Source organism: Aythya ferina (assembly GCF_964211825.1).
Source record: "Aythya ferina genome assembly, chromosome: Z".
In the NCBI taxonomy this organism is placed as follows: domain Eukaryota; kingdom Metazoa; phylum Chordata; class Aves; order Anseriformes; family Anatidae; genus Aythya; species Aythya ferina.
The window spans coordinates 37,044,807-37,065,881 of NC_140299.1; the positions used below are offsets into that span (position 1 = coordinate 37,044,807).

The window sequence follows — 21,075 nt, forward strand, 5'->3', positions numbered from 1 at the left end:
CCTGCCCATGGCAGGGGGGCTGGGGCTGGGTGATCTGTAACTGTGTCTTCCAATCCAAACCATTCTAAGGTTCCATGATTCTGTGATCAAAAGAAAATGTATATCAGACCATGGAGATTTTGTTTCACATTTTCTTGTAAATTTTCTTGACCAATGTCAATATGCACCGATTTTTCCAAAAGCATCCTGGACAGTCACAGCACAGTACAAAACTCTGCAAATAAAACAATGGAAAAAAGGCTTGCAAAAACAAGTGTTCTAGACTATCCTGAACCCACACTGACAGCTTTCTCCAAGTTGCTTCCAACTTCTACTTCCCTTGGTATAAATGACTAAATTGTATATATGTTTCCCAGGGTGACAAGCACCGTGAAAATATAGCAGACAGGCAGCTACTTCCCTGCAAAGGAAAACGACTGCAGATCTGAGTTAACCTTACCTAAAGTTTTATTTAGCCAAGAGTGATGCATGGCCAGAAAGCAAAACAGGAAACTTTTCAGAAGAAAAATCCCAGTTCTTCGATTCAACACCCCTGGGGTTATTGCAGTGTAGGCCAGTGGAAGAAAACGTCTTGTCTTGAAAAAACAGGCCTCTAGGCATGGATCCAGTAGCTTTTAGATGCTTTTCTTGTTTTCAAACAAAGAAAATTCTTTGTTTTAGAAAAAAACTTAGCAAGGACACACTGTATTTGAAAAAGCTGCTTTCTTACAGGGCTGTTGATGTGTAAGTGGAATCGAACACGTTAAGCATTCTTGTTTAAATGAGATATAGCACTAATCACATCAGAGGATGCTAATATAGAAATATTAACTTGTTCTTAGCCCCTTAGTTCTATAAATGGACTTAGTCTACACAAGCCTGATTTCATCAGTCAAAAGCACCATCCTAGCAAGCAGCAATATGCTACCAAGCACAAACTTGAAACACTCCATATAATTTGAACTCTTGTAATACTTACTATACCTTAAATTTTTCATTTGCAGCTCAGTTTTAAAAATGTCAGAAATAATGTGGCATTCGATTTTAGCTAGCTCACTGCTATTGTTTGAAGCATCTAAATGTGAAGGCAGACCTTTTGTTAGGTTACTAAAATGGAAAGGAACTTGAAAAATGTGACTGAGTGAACTGCTGCTTATTGAGACTCACTTAAAATGATATTTCGTCTTTAGAAGTAAATGTATTACTTAAACAACAAGGCACAGATAGATGTTTGATTTTTCTTACGCTTATATCTTTTAAACTTTAAGGTTTATTTCCAGAAAGAATCCCTCTAAAAAAATCTTGAAACTTATGTACAGGTAATCTTAGAAAAGCCTACAGAATTTTTTGTAGATAAGAAAGCTTTCTGGTCATGGAACCTCCTTTTTCGCTATGCACACACTCTACTCCCTAGTTTTCCCTCCAAAATATTTAACTAACGTGAATGAAGTTGCCACCCAGTATATCACATGACTGTGCTCTGCATGACACAAATGATGCTGGGAGTCAATTATAGTTCCCCGAAATAAAAGAATAAATAAAATAATAAAAATAATAAAATAAAAATTATGTATTTTATAAATTATGACAATCAACTACTTAAATAACATCAACTTTTATGTTTAATTTTTATGGTTAGAGAGCCTTACTGCATTGGTGACTGGGGTGAAGTAACTAATTTTGATTTCTCCTTGCCACTTTTTGTATCTATAGGTTATTTATTTTTTTCCACTAAAAAACAGAACTACCTTACTTTCCAACCTCAAAAATAATAATAAAACGTTAGTTTTTATTGATATAGAATGAGCATTTTTTTCTGCTGGTGAAGTAAAGTCCTGTGTCTTCTAGTGAAGTTAAAAATACTGCATCTTCTAGTCAAGCACTGGTGAGGGAAAGGGGACAAGAATAATGAATAAATTCCTAAGAAAAGGCCTATTAATCTGAACTGTGTCTACTGCTAACACAAACCCAAAACTCTGTGAATTGTAAAACTGGTGTTATAAAGCCAGCTTGCAATTAACCTTACAAAGTTAATACATACGGAAAGGACGTATTCTGTAAATACTGATAAAAATTATAGTTTACAGTATTTGCTAAACCATATACTTATCCATCTCCTGAAAGAAAACAAACAAACAAAGAAACAAACAACAACCCATCCCCTTTGTTAATTTTCAAAGTAATTTCATTTAAGTGATCAGAATAATTTAAGTAATCAGTTACATAAGTTCCCCAGCTGCAAGCCATGCTCCTATGCCAGGCCTGCATTTATGAATCCTGACTTTACCTGGTTGTTGGTGGTTTTTAGTAAAGGTGGTGCTGGTTCACGATGTAGTGGTGAGGAAGCTGAACTGCTGTCACTGTCACTGCCATCACTCAGACTAACCCTATGGAAAAACAGAGGCAAGAGTGTATGCTGTGAGTCAAAAAGCTTCTTACATGGGTGAACCAAGTTTATACTTTGAGGAAGGACACCAAGAATTGGCTTCCCTTGCTAAGGAACCTATCATTAATCAAAGTCCCTTGGAAAAGTGCTGCTCAGTAATGCAGAGGCTTCCAAACATGGCTGCAATCTGGAAAAAGTTCTGTGTAGCATGGAGAACGAGACTGCCTGCCTTCACTTGGCTGAAATTACACTGTCCAGTTAACAGAAGCTAACATTAAGGAAATTATTAAATATTTAGAAAATTAAACTGCTGTTTCTAGCGTTTTTCGAGTGAGTCTGTGTCTCAGCCATGTGAAAGGAGGAACATGTTTTTCAGAGACACTTTTCCGCTCTTCTGAAAGCTTTCTAAAAGCTGTGCTTCCTGCTTGGAAAAGCTTGATTCACTGAAAAGTTCTTTGTTTCTTGTCATAAATAACACTTTTTTTCCTGGCTAAAATTTAAAAATTTAGTATCACAAGAAATGCCACGTGAAAAAGCTCATATTCTAGTCAGTCTCCCCCTTCATTCACTTAGGAACAACAGGGAATACTTACTCACAGGAAGACAACAAACAAACAAACAAAACAACAACAACAAGTTATTGAGGATATATTAGAGAGAAATATTAGCCTTATGTTTTGTTAAAAACTATAACAAAACTTCTAAATTTAAAACAAGTAGATCTTAAGAATCCTTTACACAATTATTGACATGAACAAATTCTCAAATTGCTGGTCTTCCTGCTCTTTTTCTCCATGATTTCAGCTGCAAAAGTGCACCAGGGAAGCAGCTGATGTTCACTTACACTTTCTTATCACCTTCCCATTTAAGCGGTTGCTGATAGAGGCACTCAGTGCTACACACTAACAAATTGTAGAACAAGCAAAACCTTTCAGATCAGATAAATAACCCACTATAAAAAGGTTTGAGGCAGTCTGTGCTTCAGGTTTTCCATAACCTTCAATAAGATGCAGATAGAGCTTCAAGCTGCCTGAAGAACAGTTGAATTTTGGAATGCCCTCTTGAGGATGCAGCTAGGAAGCAGAACCATTTTTAAAAAGTAGTGACTGATACTTGCTTTACCTTCTGTCTGCAATTTTACTTCTTGTTTACTATATGCAGTGCAAAAATAGCTTGGAATTCCACTTTGTTGATTCTGATCCTATTTAACAACCTAAACTAAAGCTCATAAGCAGAAAGATCTTGAAAATGAGATGCCATGTACGGAATAGCTCATCCGGCAATTAAAGGACTTAATTTTATCTCTTTTATGCTAGCGAGTAATTATGACTGCTCCCTGAAGTCACAATGGCATGAAATCAAGGAAAATCAGATGAATGTGGCTCATCATAACCATGTGGTTCAGAATAGAAATAGTTTATATTGGGAATGGCTAAATCTGATAGTTCTTAGGAGAAACACCTTTATATGCACATCTTTTAAAAATAAGTCTGAATTATCTATCCATTTGCTACTCATCACTCTTTAAGAACATTAGAACTCACCCCATTGTTAACAAGCAAATTGTTTTAGCCACCAGGCTATCTTCAATCACTAGACACTCACCTGCGACTCCTGCTTCCTCCTCGTGTATTTACAGGTCGTTCCAATTCAGAATCATTGTCATTCTCATCTGCTTCATCTGATTCATCTTCATTATCATCTGAATGCAGATCTTTCATTATAGACCTCAGTGGACCTGAAACAACAGAAACAATAAAATACCCAAATGAAGTTCACTTTGCAGTGTTCAAGGCAAAACATCAAACTTTGCATATTACGGAAAGCTACCCTCCCAGCATGGTGTTGGGAGGGGCGTGTCAAATATTAAACAAATGAAGTAACACACTAGGGGCTTATGCTGTTGGCACTTATTAATTAATCATGTATTTACATGAGCAACGCAGTAAGCTTCAATAGACTTACTTATGACAGTGAAGTGACTTGTGTTCAAGTGTTTGCAGGTCTGGCCCCCTGGAACATAGCTGAAGTAAATAAGATACTGTCATGACTAGCATTCTCCGTGCATGTTCTAATTTAGGAGAAATGTAGTATTACTGTGTTATTATCAGAAGCAAGATTCTTTCACTTTGCTGGGCTTTAGCTTTTCTTGCTTTCTCAAAGTGTATTATACACCAGTACAGATCTACAGGGGCCTACTGGTAATAGTACATTTGTTGTGTTAATTCATGTATTGAGAAGCAGCATCTAATAAATCATTCTGACTGTTACTTGTACTGGTCAAGGCAGTCTTTGTTTTCCCATTTTTGATACATTTAAATTTAGCTGTTCTTGTGTTTCAAGGTCAATTTCAGGTCAAGTAAGCACTTTGCCAATGTTTGTATGTAAACAATGCATCAATTCCACACAATATCACCCTCTTTTCCACAATTAATATAAAACATGGAGCTTGACTTGCTCATAAAACTGTAAGAAATTCAATTTAGGATTTTAGTTCGACTTTACTCAATTCATTTCGCTGTAAAAGACAGTTACAGAAAAAATAACATGTTTAACATATCTGGGAAAACTGCCATTGCTTGAAAGAACAATGGGCAAAAGCAGCTTAGAAGAGCAAAGGAAGCAAAGTTGATGCCATAGGGCATTAAATTCTGAAGTACAGCACATCTGAGATACAAAACTGCTAGCAAAAGCAACAATGATGGCTGCAAGATCCGCAGTTACTATCAGGTTTCTGTAATTCCCTCAGCACATGAACCACCAAGGACCACTGTTAATGAAGTAGGCCTCAGTGCTCTCCAAAGCGAGAACTCTGTATTTGCTAACGGGAAAGAGTCACAGAATCACAGAATCACAGAATTTCTAGGTTGGAAGAGACCTCAAGATCATCGAGTCCAACCTCTGGCCTAACACTAACAGTCCCCACTAAACCATATCCCTAAGCTCTACATCTAAACGTCTTTTGAAGACTTCCAGGGATGGTGACTCCACCACTTCCCTGGGCAGCCTGTTCCAATGTCTAACAACCCTTTAGGTAAAGAAGTTCTTCCTAACATCTAACCTAAAACTCCCCTGGCTCAACTTAAGCCCATTCCCCCTCGTCCTGTCACCAGGCACGTGGGAGAAGAGACCAATTCCCAACTCGCTACAGCCTCCTTGGTCACAGCCAAAAGAGAAGATAGACCTCTGCCTGCCCATACCCCTAACAGGGAGGGTGTTCCCCTGACAGGAAGAGCAGCCCCGTGGATTACCCCAGACCTGGCAAGGCCCTGGTCACAGGCATTTTGACCTGTTTTGCGCAAGTGACTTCAAAGCCACTGTTGAGAATGATTTATTGCTAAAGCTGCCCAAGAAATTTCCTAAGTTGGGCAGGGTGGGAAGGTTCAGATCTGTGGTTTCCATTATCTATTTGCACCCCTTGAGTTTGGGTGGCAACAGGCCAAGATGGTGCCACTCAGCAAACTTCTGGTGGGCCAGACACTTGCACAGGCCGCAAGGAAAGGCGAGTTATGCAGACTTCTTGTCCGTACAACCACTGCTGATCTGCAGAAGCAGCTGATTTGTGTTTCCTTTTCTGCTTCTGTTTTAGTACCAGGCAGACCATGCTCAGCCATTGTCAAATGCTAAGTTGGAGTCTGTCTGACTATCTAACCATTCAAACTCTTTCCTCTCAGGAAAGGGCTCCCAAATTGGATTTTCATAGGAGTAGCGACCATATTTCCTTTGATACGGAGGAGAGAGGGCACTCGTAGGAGCATCGGCACAGGGATGAAGGAAGAATCTGCCCATTTTGCAAAATATTCTTTCTGATAGGCTTGGCTCGTGACATGGGAGACACGCCAATGAGAAACAACAAATAGGGGACTAAATAAATTGAGGTAAAGGGTTAGAAAAGAGAATTAAATTACAGATATATGAAAAATAAATCCACATTTTAAGAGAGATAAAGAGATAAATACGTGGGTATTTCCACAGTCTAGCTTTACACTAGAAAGGCTAGTTTCCTTACTAGGCAAAGATACTAACAACTTTAGCAGTCCTACTGAAAATTGTAGTCTTTCTCTGTCTGCACTGAGAGCAGAGACATTCTGCTCAACTCCATAGACCAAAGCCAGCTCACAAGAATGCATTTGTCTCCTCACCACAAAGTACAGGCAGGAAAAAAATTACAGAAAAGACCAGATAAAAAGATAGATGAAAGGAAAGCATGATCATGCTCTTAATGAAAAAGCCGAAGAAAAGGACAATGACAAGGAAGGTAAAATCAACCCCAAACTAATTTTGTAATGAAATTTAGTGTGACATGAATAACTGATCTTGCATAAAAGATCAGCACATAACTAAAAAATATGGAAAATGGCAGCTATGCTGGCAGTAGGTTGCAAGTCATTCAATCCTTGATTTTATTTTTAAATAGAAGAAAAATGAAAAACAGCACACTCTCCTCATGCTCTCTACATAGGCTGCTCTTCCAAGTTTAACCTAACTTGTTATCCTTGCCTACATCCTTTTTCCAAGTACAGCAGAGGGACATTTTATCTTCTCCCTTGCTATCTTCAGGTACAATCAGACAGCCGTATCTCAAGCTCGCAACAGGCTGATACTTCCTTCTTGGAGAAAAATGAACGTGGACTCTTGACATGCATCCATGGCTGACAGCCCTACAAGCGGTCAATAATCTGACATTCAGACATGCTTTCATGGAATGGGAGACCATGTCTGCAACTCTGAACAGGTGTTTTGTAACTAAGCTGGCTGACTTCTTCAGTGGACCTTCTTAACAATCCACAATGCATTAATTTTTAGGCCTTTTTGGTAGTCATGTTACTGTTAGTACTCTGCTCCTTGCTAATACTTAATTTAAAATTTCATGACAATGTTTTTTTAAAGGTTAGAGAAGTTGTCCTCTCCTAGAGGGTCAGAGTGGCTCAGGAGAAACTGAAAACTAGGAGTTGCCCAAGAGAAAATGTTCTTGGCAAGGAAACAGAAAACTCAGAGTAAGCCCTGAGGGCGAAAGAACTTGAGAAAACTTCAGTTAGCCCAATGTTTATCTGAAAAGAGGTGAAGAAAGTTCATCCTGTGGTGGTTCTGACACTTGAGTGAGCACTTGATCCTGAAGACAAAGGAAAAAGAGCACGGCCCTTGCAGGAAACATTTAGTTAGGAAATAAAGCATGGGTTCTGACCAGAACACAACATATACAATGCAAATATACCACAGTATGGCCAATGCTTCATCCCTTATTACATACAAATGCACAACCTGGGCACAGCAGATGCTGTTAGTTAACAAAAAGTCCCAGAAAGTAGCAAGAATCACTATTTACTTGACAAGAAAGAGGAGAGGTATATACCACTTAAACATTTTTCACACCAGAAGGAAAATCTCCCACTTGTGCTTGAGAAGGTAAAGAACTGAAAGACAGTCTGTGGTTTGTCTTACATACGACCCAGGAGAAATAGATGGATCCAGTTTGTTCAGAAGAAAACACCACATCAACATGTTTTTGCCCAACATAAAGAAGGTAACATAACAGGAATACAGGAACAGGTATCCAAATCTGTTGGCTTGTAATGACAGCTCACACCACTAATGAGGTTTTCATAAGTGCAGAAATGTGGTTTCAACAAGATAGGTTTTTGTTTAACTTTAGTTAGAAATCAAATGCCTGAAATCAGCCATCAACCACAGTTCACTTCAACTCTTGCTTTCTTTCACCTGTAGTAATGCTTCCAGAACATGCTATAAAATCAGTACCACTCACCTCCAGAAAGGCAGAGGGACAGGCATGTATAATACATAGACCTTTGTAAAAACTTTCTGCCTGAGGTAACTAATGTATTTTCATAACCTTAAAAGCAAGTCTACCATTGAGGAATAAAAAAGGATAAAACAAATGCAATATTAATTAGTCAACAGCTACTTTTTTAATGCTTCCGGATCTAAAGAACAAAACAAAAGCTGATTAAGAATGTATCAGTTGTAAAACCTTACAACCCGGGGAAAATTGCCAAGCAGGAACTAAGTAGTTTAATAGATTGTGTAGAATGAATCTCAACTGATTTATAGAAAACCTGCTTTGGCAAGCTCCCTGGGAAGAAAATTGCATTTCTTGATTGAGTTCTGAATAAATCATAATTATTGGCCAGAAAACCAAAATGTAAACTTAATGTCAACTTAAAATCTAACCATTTTCTTCCCCTGCTATGTTTCCAAAGGGAAGCTGGCATGCGCTGAAAACTTCCCCATAGCACAGGAAGATCATGATCCCTGGGGGGGGGAGGAATCCTCATACACACATTTATGCACTTCCCATTGGAAGCAATGCCAGCCTGAGCAGAGCTCCAGATGGCACATAGGTGCCATATGACGCAAACCTGCAAAAGGACAGCCTCAAGAACAGAAGCTCTCCGGAATTTAGCATGTTAATTGACTGGCATGTCATCTGGTGCTTTAGGACAAATAGCCTTCATGCAGTTTTCTCAGACACACATCATCTCCCCTTTTATACTGCCCTTACAGTCAGATCTGCAAACACCTGAGCAAAAGTCTCTAAAGCAAAACAGTGAACAGGCTGTAAAGTCAGCAGAAATGTGATAACGAGATGCCATCAGTTGTTTGTATTGGCCCCTTCATTTCACACATTTCTTTCAATTTCTTTTCCTTCCTGGGTACCTTGTTGTCTGCTGTTTTGAGATGGTGTAAAACTGGAGCTGGAACTGGAGCTGGAACTCGCAGGACTGGGCTGTTCAGACTCAAAAGAAAAAAAAAAAAAAAAAAAAGAAAATAAATAACATTGTAATAAACATTTTTTTTTTTTTTTTTTTTTTTTTTTGCCTACAACTCTTTCGGCTACTGTTTAAGGCATGCTGTGAAGTAAACTACTGAACAGAAAATACTCTCAGATCTCCAAGTGCCAGCAAGGCAAACATTCAAATTGCTATGCACTCAACATACATGTACACTATATCATGTACATGCTTTATTAAAGTCAGTTTCTCAACAAGAAGATACCATGTTTGAAAGGCTATTCAACATGTAAGCCTAAATAACTTTATAGGAGAATGGACCTAAGGCTACTCTGTCCTTGCCATACTGTGGTTGCAACATTTTCCAAATTAAAAATGATTTAGTGGAATACAGAGAGAAAAGACAAGAGAAGATCAAGCTAAATGCCAGAAAACTCTAAGCAGTTTTCTTTCCCCATCCCTAGAAAATAAGTTTTAAGATAAGTGTTTAGAATAATTTTTCTTTGCTGTAACTTCTTAATTTCTTAATATCACAATATTTTCCTTACATAGTGAGGTCCTATGGACTAAACCAGAAAGACTCCATTATTTTACACATTTTATTCTGAACCCACAGATTTAGTTTTCTATCCCAAGGCTGGTTTTCTATCCAAAACAGAGTTGTTAACATCAGTTTACACTATTTATCAAGCAGTTATAATGCACTGTTTTCTACTGCTGTTTAAAAAGTACATATTTCTCTCTAAAATTCTGTAACATTTCTTAGAAAGGCCTATTACTTCATCTAGACTCAATTCTATATACATTTTCCCACACTGCCTATGGCTTATGAGCATTGCACTGAGAATTCTTGCCTCCTGCTGCCAGATTGTGTGCCTCTACAGACTTCCTTGTGTTATCTTAAAGTTGGTGGCTTTCAGTGTGGGGTTGTTGGTATGCACTTGCACACACAGCTGTGTATATGAGACAACAAATCTCGTACGTGGGTATAGGGAATGCCAACAGAGAACACAAAACAGGAAGCATCCACATGGAAAGACTGGTGAAAATGTAAGTTACGTAGCAATGTTCTAAAAATCTACTACTAAAAATAAAACCTGCTTAATCTTTAAACTTCATATGACTTCATTACTGTGACATGTTAAACAGGCTAATGGAAGTTCTCTGACTCTCCTTTCCCGTATAGTAACTCTTGAGATTTATCTGGAACTAAAATCCTTGTCAAAAATCACAGCAGTAATATCCATTAATTGTAAAACTTAAGAGTTTTCATGCACATCAGTAAGTAAGCCCAACAGTTGCCTTTTCTCCATAAAACAATCTATTGTTGCTTTTCATAATGAGCAGGCAGATTTACGGCCTTTCACCGCCTTTTCTCACACTGAAAGATGCCTATCTGGGCAACAGAACGTTTGAGAAAAACACCACTGACATCTGCTCTCCTGGAATGAACACAGTTCTCACAAACACAGTCAAAATATAAATTCTGGACATGACCGTATGGGTATATACAAACTGGATACATGTGAACCAACCTTCTGCAGGGAAACCCAACCCAACGAACAATAAAATCCCCTTCTGACTAACAAGTGCAATTCTAACATGGTTCACAGGATGGGAACTTTTTTGAAGATATGGCAGCATTGCCTGGCACGACTTCAAAAAAGCAAAGTAGTTCTCTAAAAAAAATGTTCTGAATTTTCTGCAAAACCATCTTTTTTTACTGACTGATTTTCTGATTTTAGCTGTAAAATAAATCTGATGACATGATACAGACTGTACTGCTAAAGAACAAAAATCAATGCAAACTTTAAAGACATTACCATTTTGGAAACTAATTTCAGTCTTCCAGCTGTAGGTTACCCATAGACATCTGGCTTATCTCTCACTTTCTGCTTTCTGCAGCAAAATTACTAGCTGACAACAGATTTCCATTAAACATATTTTTTCCTTTATTAATGTCCACACCAACAGTAGATTATGTAAAATCCATTCCTTTAATAAAAATCCAAACACTATGCTATCATATTCAACTTAAAATAACTTGAAGAAGTGCTAAAACTGTAAAAATAAATAAAACACATAGCTGCAGAGATATTTACTAGTAAAACTTCATTTTCCTTTTGAGCCACTTTATAAAAACGAAACAAGAAAAAAGGGGGAAGGACTGATCTTGTTCATAGCATAAGGCATGCAAATATCAGTGAAATTCCTCCATTTCAAAACTTTCTTCCAGTATTAACTTAAGAAAAAGGATCACAAGCAGGGAAGGTTATGAATGCATATAGGAGGGAACTGTACTGTAAGAGGCCACAGAAACTCCCAATGAAGCGCAAATAGTCATCCCTACTTGTTTAAAAGGGGGTTTTAATGCCACTTGGAACTATTACTTCCTTAAACTGCCCTACCTGAACATTTATTCCAAGAAATACAGATTTGCATAAATGTTAGAAGTGTTAACTGCAGAAAATGAAGCATTTTTTTCTGCTCTGAGAAACCTGAAGTGCAAACCCACTCGAAGGACGGAGCAAACAGCTGCTTTTAACATAAGAACAAACATTATTAACAGAAACGACTTGACTTTTAGAAGGAACTAAAATATGCCTTCCATATATGAATATGGATTAGTGCCTATAGCACTACAGCTCCTTATTACCAGAGGCTATCTTTTGTCACTTAAGCAATGCTTTTTGACAGCTTTACAGGCTGTTATCCCAAGGACTTAGATATTTATGGCTTTATTCACTTGGGCTTTCTACTCTTATCCACTGGTTACTAATCACCAAGTAGATTTTTTTAATAGGTCTGAAATTAGCTAAAAGGGTGCCCTTCAACAATAGAAGCCTAAGACAGGACCAGCAAAGACCTTCTCTCGTATGTCCTTTTCTTGTTTTACTAGTTTTCTCTTCCTGCAGACAAACTAATGAGATTTGGGCCCAAACTGTTCATTAGTGCAATGACCTGATATAATTTATTGTGCTCAGTCTATTTCATTTTACTGCTCTTGCACTGATGCACAGGAGACGCTGGCTGCTTTATTACTCCTTTCTGAGGGATTCTGTGTTTTGAAACTGTTCACCAAGAAAAGGGACTTCTCCCCAGCTCTGGTTTTGCCTGAAAAGGTACTGAGGTTTTGATCAGTTCACTTGCCTTCTGTCCATTACAAGCTCTCTCTTCTTTGTTTTCTGTAAGTAGTACAACAATTTATTCTCAAGCTAGAAACAATATTCAGGTAATCTCACCTGTTTATGACATGGCATAAAAGAGAGCTGTTTGCATAATACTTCATGGTTGGTTGGAGTCATGTAGCAAAATGAAAAAATAAACCCCATCATTTTAAGCTCCTTACACTGAAAAATAGAAAACATCTGCATGTGGGTGACGAGCGCTTTTCATACCTTCCCCTGAACCACCATTAAAGGAACCTAGTGTATTATTTCCTGAAATAAAATTAAAGTGCTGCAGTAGTATCCCACTTCCTATCAGCTAGCCTGCATATTTCCTGGTTTTAGGCACAACAGTCTAAAGATTGAGGTTTCCCTGTGCTGTACGTACTGAAAAGTCTACCCACTTAAAACCACTTACAGTTGGGTATTTTTCTACTTCCACTTTGCCAGAAGTTAGCTTCTCAGGAAGAAGGAACGTGTGCCATAGGACAAGCCTTCTTCTAACAGGAGTCCTGTACTTAAAACTTCTGTTCTGAAGTGCCCTGTCATCAACCACCACTTTGGCTTTCAGGAGAGAAATCCAACCCATCTGTAGCTCAGCGAACACAGAGAACAACCCCACCTCAACCACCAAGAGACCATGTCTGCCTCTGCCATGGGAAGACACCACTTCCACGTTCTCAATGCTCGAAATCAGAACTGAGCAGCCTGCGCCCTGCCAAATTCTGTGCCACCACATCGTGGCTCCAGCAGCTGCATTGGCAATTAACCTACAAGGCAGGGTAAAACTGCTCCTTTTTAACCACTGGGGAAAGTTAGCTTACAGACTGCAAGCTCACAGAGACGGGGCATGAACAGAAGTACTGAGCAAAAAAATAAAATTAAATTAAATGAACCTTTTCTTACAGAAGTGGAAAAAATTATTCCTAACTACGATGTTAAAGCAATAACAAAATATTGAGAAAAGTAGTTTAAAACTAAGAAGATGCAAAATTTTAACAGGAAATGCCATATAATTTATTTTTGAGAGGTGTGGGGAACTAAAATGGTTCTCTCTCACAACAAAAACTAACATACAGCTTACATAACAGCTGAACCTTTATTGATATTAGCATATTATTCACTTAAAAAATATATGTGCCTAAATGCAAATGCATATAGATGTATAGTTTCTGGATTACTTTTTATTAATTACAACAAATACAAATGCAAACAGATGTGTATTTTCTTGAGGATTTTTTTACCAGTTAAAACAGTCATTTGGCAGAAAATGTGACTTAGGTTATTGATACAATTAGCTGTCATAATTATTTACGGTCTTGTTTCAAACAAATTTTTTTTAACAATTGGTAGTTTGTTTATTAATTAAATTGACCCTGTACCAAGAAGAATGAGAACACTGTTCTAAAGGTGAAGGCACTGGTGTCAAAGACAGGCTTACATAAAGTCTTTGCCATCTCAAAATTGGAACTAAAATCTGGACCACATTTCCCTAGAAGTCTGTGAAAGGACATAAGTATTTCTGAAGCATTAATATAGTGTGAGCAGCACAACAAGGGGAAGTTAACAGCTCTGTATGGTGTGAAAAGTCTGAATTATGCATTAAAGAAAAAACATCCAAACAAAAGAAAAAATGGGAAGATAAAGATATGCTAAGTAAATTACTATTTCAATTAATTTTCTGTATCTTGTAAACTCAGTGGTACAAAAGCCTTGTGGAGAGAGAATGATGACTGTGCTTATGTACTCTTGTAGATGTGGAAAGGCCAAACTAAGCCAACATGCAATATTCAGGTATTGATTTTCTGGGAGTTTGACTTTACAACTCTTTCAGTTTTCCTTTAAAAACTTCCACACACTCTACTCACAAAGCTCTCAGAAGCCAGCTGGGCACAAAAGCGAGAAATGGGTTTTAGAGAAGAAAAAAAAAAAGAAAGTCTAACTCAGTCTTAAAACTAGATAAAAGCTAGAAAATTCAGACTAGGCGTTAAAGCCAATGAGATAGTTTTCAATCAACTAATCTACATGTTCTGTTCTACAATTGGACTAATAGAAAAAGAGAAGATAGGTGGTAGATGTTCTGGACTGCCCTGACAGCTGCTGTATGGGAAGTCAAAGCTTCCCAATTCTCTTCTGTTGCCCTGTTTTCTCTGCTATGCCTTATTTTACGTACCAGTGCTGAGAAGGGCAGATGTTGATGCAGCTTCAGTTCTGCACTCTGGGAGAGTGAAAGGACAGTTTGTTGTCACCTTTGGTGCCATAACAAGGCTGTTCATCTAAATTCTCCCAGATTTAAGGTCCTGGTATTAGAAATCAGTGTGTTCCTTTTAACAAAGAAACAGCTGGAGAACCGTCTGACTACTTGTAAAACTTCTTTTATGGATGTTATTCTGCACTACGGTACATTTCCATACCATTAAAGAGCGGGTCTTCTCAGCAGGTACTCACAGAGTTCGCAAATTCACCGTAGTTCCTCTCTCTTCTTATGTAGCTCAAACTATGTGGAGTGCTCCCAGCACAGCCTACTCTAAATATTCAGTGTGCAGAAATCCATGAAAACCATACATATCAAGTAAAAACAGACCTCAATATCTGAGGGGAAAAAAAAAGAAAAAAAAAAAAAAAAGCTTTTCTTCTAAACTGCTGCAGCAGAGTCTTTTCACACCATCTTTGCTATTATAGACCACTGGCTCCTGAACCAATATTCCGGAAAAAAAAAAAAAAAACAACAGTTATTCTCAAAATTTCACACAGAGTACCAATGCAGCTCTTCCATGACAGCAGCGTTGGACTTGACAGTTTTTACAGGGAGGTTTGTTACATTTAGTGTTTGCTCAAACATGATTCCTGGGATTTAAGTAATTACATTAAAATCACAGCTTTCATTTCTGTACCCTCCAGTTTCAGCAAAAAGCTGTACAGAAAAATACAAAAAGCTTTGTAATTAAAAAATCTCAAGTGCTAGAACAAATTAAAGCCCTGCAAACCATTTTCAGAGCTTGGTATTTTTTAGCCATCTAGTAATATCATAGAATGAACAATAATTTTTAGATGCCAATGCTGTGGTTGCCAACAGTATGACACAAGAACATTTTTCTCTATAGATATTTTTGAAGCATCTGTCAGTATGGTTCCTAAGCACTCACTCTATGCTAATATTATTATGCAGTTGTGTAATGGTTTTCACAAAAGTTTATGCGTATTAGAAACACATCGTACTGTGCAGTGCTGATTCTCTTAGAACACAGAACAGATTGACGTATTTTTATTGGTCTTTTACCATTAACAGCTGACATCTGTGTGCTGTATCCTTGCCTACAAATGTATTTCCACCAATTAATACAAAAAAATAATGCTCATTTAAAACTCCTCAACACTAAGTCTACTTTGCAGACTTAGATTTCTGACATTGTGCTCAGTTAGTAGAATTTTGCAGTTGTTACATAAGAAGTAATAAGTTAATAGCACAGGATAAAAACAAATAAAATCTCTAAAAGAAATAACTGTTTATTTTTAAACTACATTTGACTCAAAGCATTATAATGCATTGTAATATAGTTGTAATTGATACAGGTAACTGAAGTTATTATAGTATTAAAAATACTGGCTAAATTAATATCTCTTTCCATGTATTGTAACCCTTATCAATCAATCTGGAGTTTCACAATGTTCAAAAGATCAAAAAGACAGTATATGGCACAAATAAATCAAGTTGAATCATCACACCTACAAACTGTTTTCTTTGGCTAAAACTGTAACATCTACCTTGCAAAATTTTATCTACTCCTCACAGTCCTCTGCCAAAGCAAATTTAGGTTAACAAGAACACTAAGAGTGGCTATTTCCCTTTTGCAGTCTCCTGCCTCAAACCTGTGAACTGCTGTGCTTCAGACTATTCAGACCATCTTTTTAGGTTGATATTCAGGCCCACTCATATTTTGTTCTCCTTAGGGAAGGTGCTATACAATAGGCACCATCTCAAAACCACATCCTTTTCATCCATAGAATAAAACGACAATGTATTAAATAAACTGTATTATTGGGCAACAAAAGTTATGGATACAATGAAAGAAATTAAAATTATCATAGCTTATATTTACTCATTTCTTGTCATGGTTTAAAACACAACACTTTTGTAGCTGATAATGTGAATCATTAAAAGCATACAGGTCAGACTCGCATGTAATCTCCGGATAAGAGTAAGGAATGGCAATGCCATTGGTTCAGTTTCTGCCATTCCTGGTATCCACTATCTGCAGATATATATTCCCTCAAGAGTGCTCAGGTACCAGAAGAGCTGCCTGTCAATTTCAGCTAGAAAATACAGCTCTCCTGGTGACAGGGTATGTATTAGCCTATTTTAAACATTCTCCTGTATTGCTCCAAGGCTGTGATACAAATTCTCTGACTACCTAAGCAGATTCAGATAGGTTCAGTGCTCCATGTATCCATCCCTACCTCCTAAATCTGCTGCCTGATGCATCAGCTCCTCCAACATGGAACATCATTTCCTTCACTTCTGCCAGGTGGCTTGCAACGCAGTTAGTTTAGAGTAAGCAATTCCTTCACAGAGATTCAATCATACAACAAAAACAGCTAAAGTGTCTCAAGATCATTTAAAACAAACAAACAAACAATCAAAAAAAAAAAACAAACAAACAAACAAACAAAAACACTTACATACAGTCCCCTAGAATTATGCAGCTCTGTCTTGCTATCCTACACATCTATGCAAGTAGTATCATTTTCAATGTGATAAAATCACCACTAATGTGCAAATTTTTTAGCAAAATAAAAAGTTAAATACAAATTTTTGAATGGTATGAGATGTTGCTGCTTGGACAGGAACATTTAACATCCCACTTAAGTCCTCAAAGTATTTCAGTTGGCCAGATAATTTATATTTTCAAGGGGAGATACAAACTTTGGCTTTTAACAGAAAAAGATAGGTTTTATGGGAATTACTATCAACATAGCTGGATGTTTTACTTAAAGTTAATTGTTTATTTGTTCAAAGGAATTAGTTTGAAGAAAAATCCATCTTGCAACAACTTTTTTTTTTTTTTTTTTTTTTTTTTTTTTACAAAAACGTCAGCTGTGGTAAATTACTAAGCTGACTAAGACAGCACCACTGAATGACAACACAATTCAGTTAAACCAAATTCACACCAATGCTTCTTAAAACAAGTAAATGACAGTTTTTCTGTTGCCGTTGCGGTGATGGATGACTATCTTTAGCTAATGCAAAATATATTAGCAGAATTAGTTACAGGCATGTTCTCTGAACAGTAACTGCTGCTCAACACAAAATGATTTTGATATGAAAAACTGGACGCTATTGCTATGTGGGAACAGGCAGCCATGCAAAGGGCAAGAAATAGCACGGCTGGATCACATCTGCTTTGAGTTATTTTGTATACCAGGGTCACATCACATGTCGACATTGGATGAACAATTACATACAGAACAATCGTCTACAGGTACTGTCATCCTTCAATTTAAGGCAGGCATACAACGATCAACTAAAGCATCCCTTACCCATTCAGAAAGAGACCCCCCAGACACTCCCAAGGTACAAAATCAACCACAGACACCTTGGACAACTCCAGGACTCCACAGCGTGGACTGCTGAAAGGTGTCACCTCATCAGCAGGCAATAAATTGCCATTAATTCTACACATCCATGATAGATACTCCACCCACAGTAGCAGCAGTGTGTTCAGACAGCCCTTATTCTCCCTGGTAAAATTACACTCCAGAGGATTACTAAGCCTTTAAAATGTAAAAATTACATTGTGTGTTTATGGTCTGTCCTGGAGAAATCACATCAGTCATCACTCTAGATTGCAAGTTTTTGAATGGGAAATGCTATGAAAATTATCTAAGGAATTTCACAGTGAGCTTGGCAGCAGACTTTCAAAAGTACATGCCATTTTTGCCAAAGAAAACAACTGTAAACTTGGTGGTTCCGCATTAAAAAAGGGCATAAAAGCCTCAGATAGATCTAACTGTTGTAGACAGAGTTAAACTATTTCAGCTGGTAACTAACAGGTGTTGGATTTTATGGTAATTATATATAAAGCCATTTCACTAGATCACAACGTCATAGATGTAAGCAGCTAAAGCAACTTAAAAGCAACGAAATCTACACCGAGGAGATTTCACATGATCATGATTAAAATATCTATAGCATTTCTGCCACGATCATCTTTACACTGCAAAACTGTCATGACTTTACCGGTCCAAACATACAGTCTTCAATGTCACTGAAGAATTAAGATATTGGCACTGCACGTACCCTGTTGAAATCCTTACTTGCTGCAGGCAAATGTACTGAAAACAAGGCCCCAGTCCAAAAATGCATTTATGCAGATGATTGAGTTAATCCACATGAGTGGTCTCCACTGAAACAGATGAAGCCAGTCTTGTGAATAAGGTCAGATACTGAAGACTAAACCAGTAGCCTAACAACATACAATGATATTCACATGTTTTCTGTGTTTAAATATGACACCTCCTAAAATTGAAAAAATAATGCAATACACATGACTTTGACTCAAGAATGCAATATTTCCTTTTGCAAAATCGCAGTTGTAACCTGAACATTTAACCATACCTACACAATATTTCTCCCGATTAATTTCTAAATCTGCAGTATTTTTGTAAGCCAATGAATTCCAAACACACCGTAGTAACAAAAGCTCAACATCCCAGCTTGCTGCCACAACAGCATCACTGCCTTTTGGTCTCACTGCTTCCTTATCCTGCAGTGATTCATCTCACCGCATACAGAGCAGTTTAATGTGCACTTAAGCTTTTGCAAGTGAAGCATAAACATTTTACCTCCATCGTAATAGATAATGAAAACAGGCTCAGTACAGCAGTTGAATGGCCTCATACTACAGTAGATGCTGAAGACCATTCAGCATCCTTGTGCCTGCTACTGTTGCTCTAAGGAGGATCGACCATCTTAGGCCACCATTTCTCTGCAAGTACGATCTGGAAGTATTTTGGACTGTATATTTGGTCTGTGCGGTATTTTATCTATCACCTGCCTGTGATTACTGAATTACCTCATCCACACTGGAGTGCTGTAGGCAAACAAGCCCACAGCAATGGTTGATAGCGGCAGAAAAAATGGATAAAAGCATCAAGTAAAAAGTAAAGACTCTAAGAATATGACAGCTTGCAAATCCACAGTCCACAGCCTGAAATTAAGGACATGATCAGTATAAACTTATCTCTTCTGTTCTCAGTATTCAACATCATTAACAATGTTAAGAGAGCCCCAATTTCACACACAAAATTCAAACCTAGCATACTTATTTATTTATTTATTTTCCCCAGAAAACATAAGTTAACTACATGAAAACTCCATATGGAGCTCTTGTTCACTGCTACTACTTTAAAATAAGTATTATCTGAAAGAGATCTTACTTTGGCTCCCAGCCCTGGCAGAAAGCAGGAGTGTTCAGCTAACAAGGACCTGGAGGTTTTACAAGACAATGGGGGTTTTCCAGATATTCTTGCACATTTGTAATAGTCAAATTAATAGATCTTATGCCAGATTCAAAGTGGTATTTTATGGATTACTTTAAAAAGGTACTCATGTTGCAACTTTAAGACTGCTTTAAGACATGCAAACACTTCATTAAATACAAGACCCTAGTCTATGTGAGCACTGCTATATATTCATTGTTCTGTAATGGACTTCCTAAGAAGTTTTTGCATTTTTACTATAAGCAAATGGCTTGCTAAAGTACCATGCTTTTAAAAACCAAAATGCCTCACCCTCGAGCTGTCACAATTTGCTAGCATGCATTTCTAAATTTGTATCCCAAAAGGCTTCAGCATGCCAAAAAGCTGCTACTACCAATGGCAATGCTGTAATTGCAGGAAGAAAAAAACAATACTCATCGTGTGCAACATAATCAGTCTGGAGGCAGCAGCTCATAAAATAGAGCTACATGGACTCTCTAAAACATCCACAAACCTCTGCTTTCATAGATGGTGATGTACTGAGATTAGCAACATCTAAGCTCCTTCTCTTTTGTGCCACTCTGCCACCACAGATTCATTTAGAGCTTTGCGCTATTTTTTTCTCCCTACCCAGCCTTGCAAAATTGGTAACAAACATGGAAGAAATATGACAGCATCCCTTCTGCCGTGATTCCACAGTTCAGAAGGGGCAGCTCTGGCCATGAAAGACACCTACCTTGGAACCAAAGCTTTTTATCTCCCCCACCCAGTGTACAGCTCAGTTAAATATTACGAGATCATAACTCTACTTCATGATCAGAAAGCAAAAACAAGGTCAAGTCCATTTTATATTTTATTTTTATCACGTTGCTACACTATCCCACATAAGAAGCATACAGTTTTCTTCAACTAAAACATCCTGTTATTGAATTTAAAAGCATAATCTTTGGAGTTTTTCAAGTGGACTCTGCTAATACTCATACACCTCATTAAAGCTATAAATCTAGCATGCTTTAACTCCCTGCTCGACTTTATACACTACAGCAAAGCCAGTAAAACAAATCCTTGGCCATTTCTAACTGAATAAACTAAAGCTCCTGAATAGCTCTGTTAGCTCATGTGACTCAAAAAGACCCATACCGTTTTGAACACCGAGTCTATCAGCAATGCTGAACTCTAATTACAAACGTATTTGAAAAGCAATACTCAACAAAGCTGCACAATGAAAAATTGGGACACACACTTCATTTGACAAAACCCAAAGTCAACAGAAAACCGGAGCTGGAGTATATACAGCTGTGCCCCATACAGCAGC

The 21,075-nt window shown here is 37.6% G+C and overlaps 1 protein-coding gene across 6 annotated transcripts in view; it reads right to left on the bottom strand.

Annotated features, from left to right (window-relative positions):
- MLLT3 (MLLT3 super elongation complex subunit) overlaps positions 1–21,075 on the bottom strand; it is a 142,103-nt gene that overhangs the window by 16,352 nt on the left and 104,676 nt on the right. For 5 of the 6 annotated variants that reach the window (XM_084503719.1, XM_084503718.1, XM_084503716.1 and 2 more), the window contains 3 exons: positions 9,041–9,119; positions 3,971–4,103; positions 2,267–2,366 (listed from right to left, as the gene is read on the bottom strand). In XM_084503719.1, the coding sequence (XP_084359845.1) occupies positions 2,267–2,366; positions 3,971–4,103; positions 9,041–9,119 (312 nt within the window). Of the gene's footprint in view, positions 1–241; positions 627–2,266; positions 2,367–3,970; positions 4,104–9,040; positions 9,120–21,075 lie in introns of those variants that run through there. The other variant, XM_084503720.1, reaches the window with a different exon arrangement.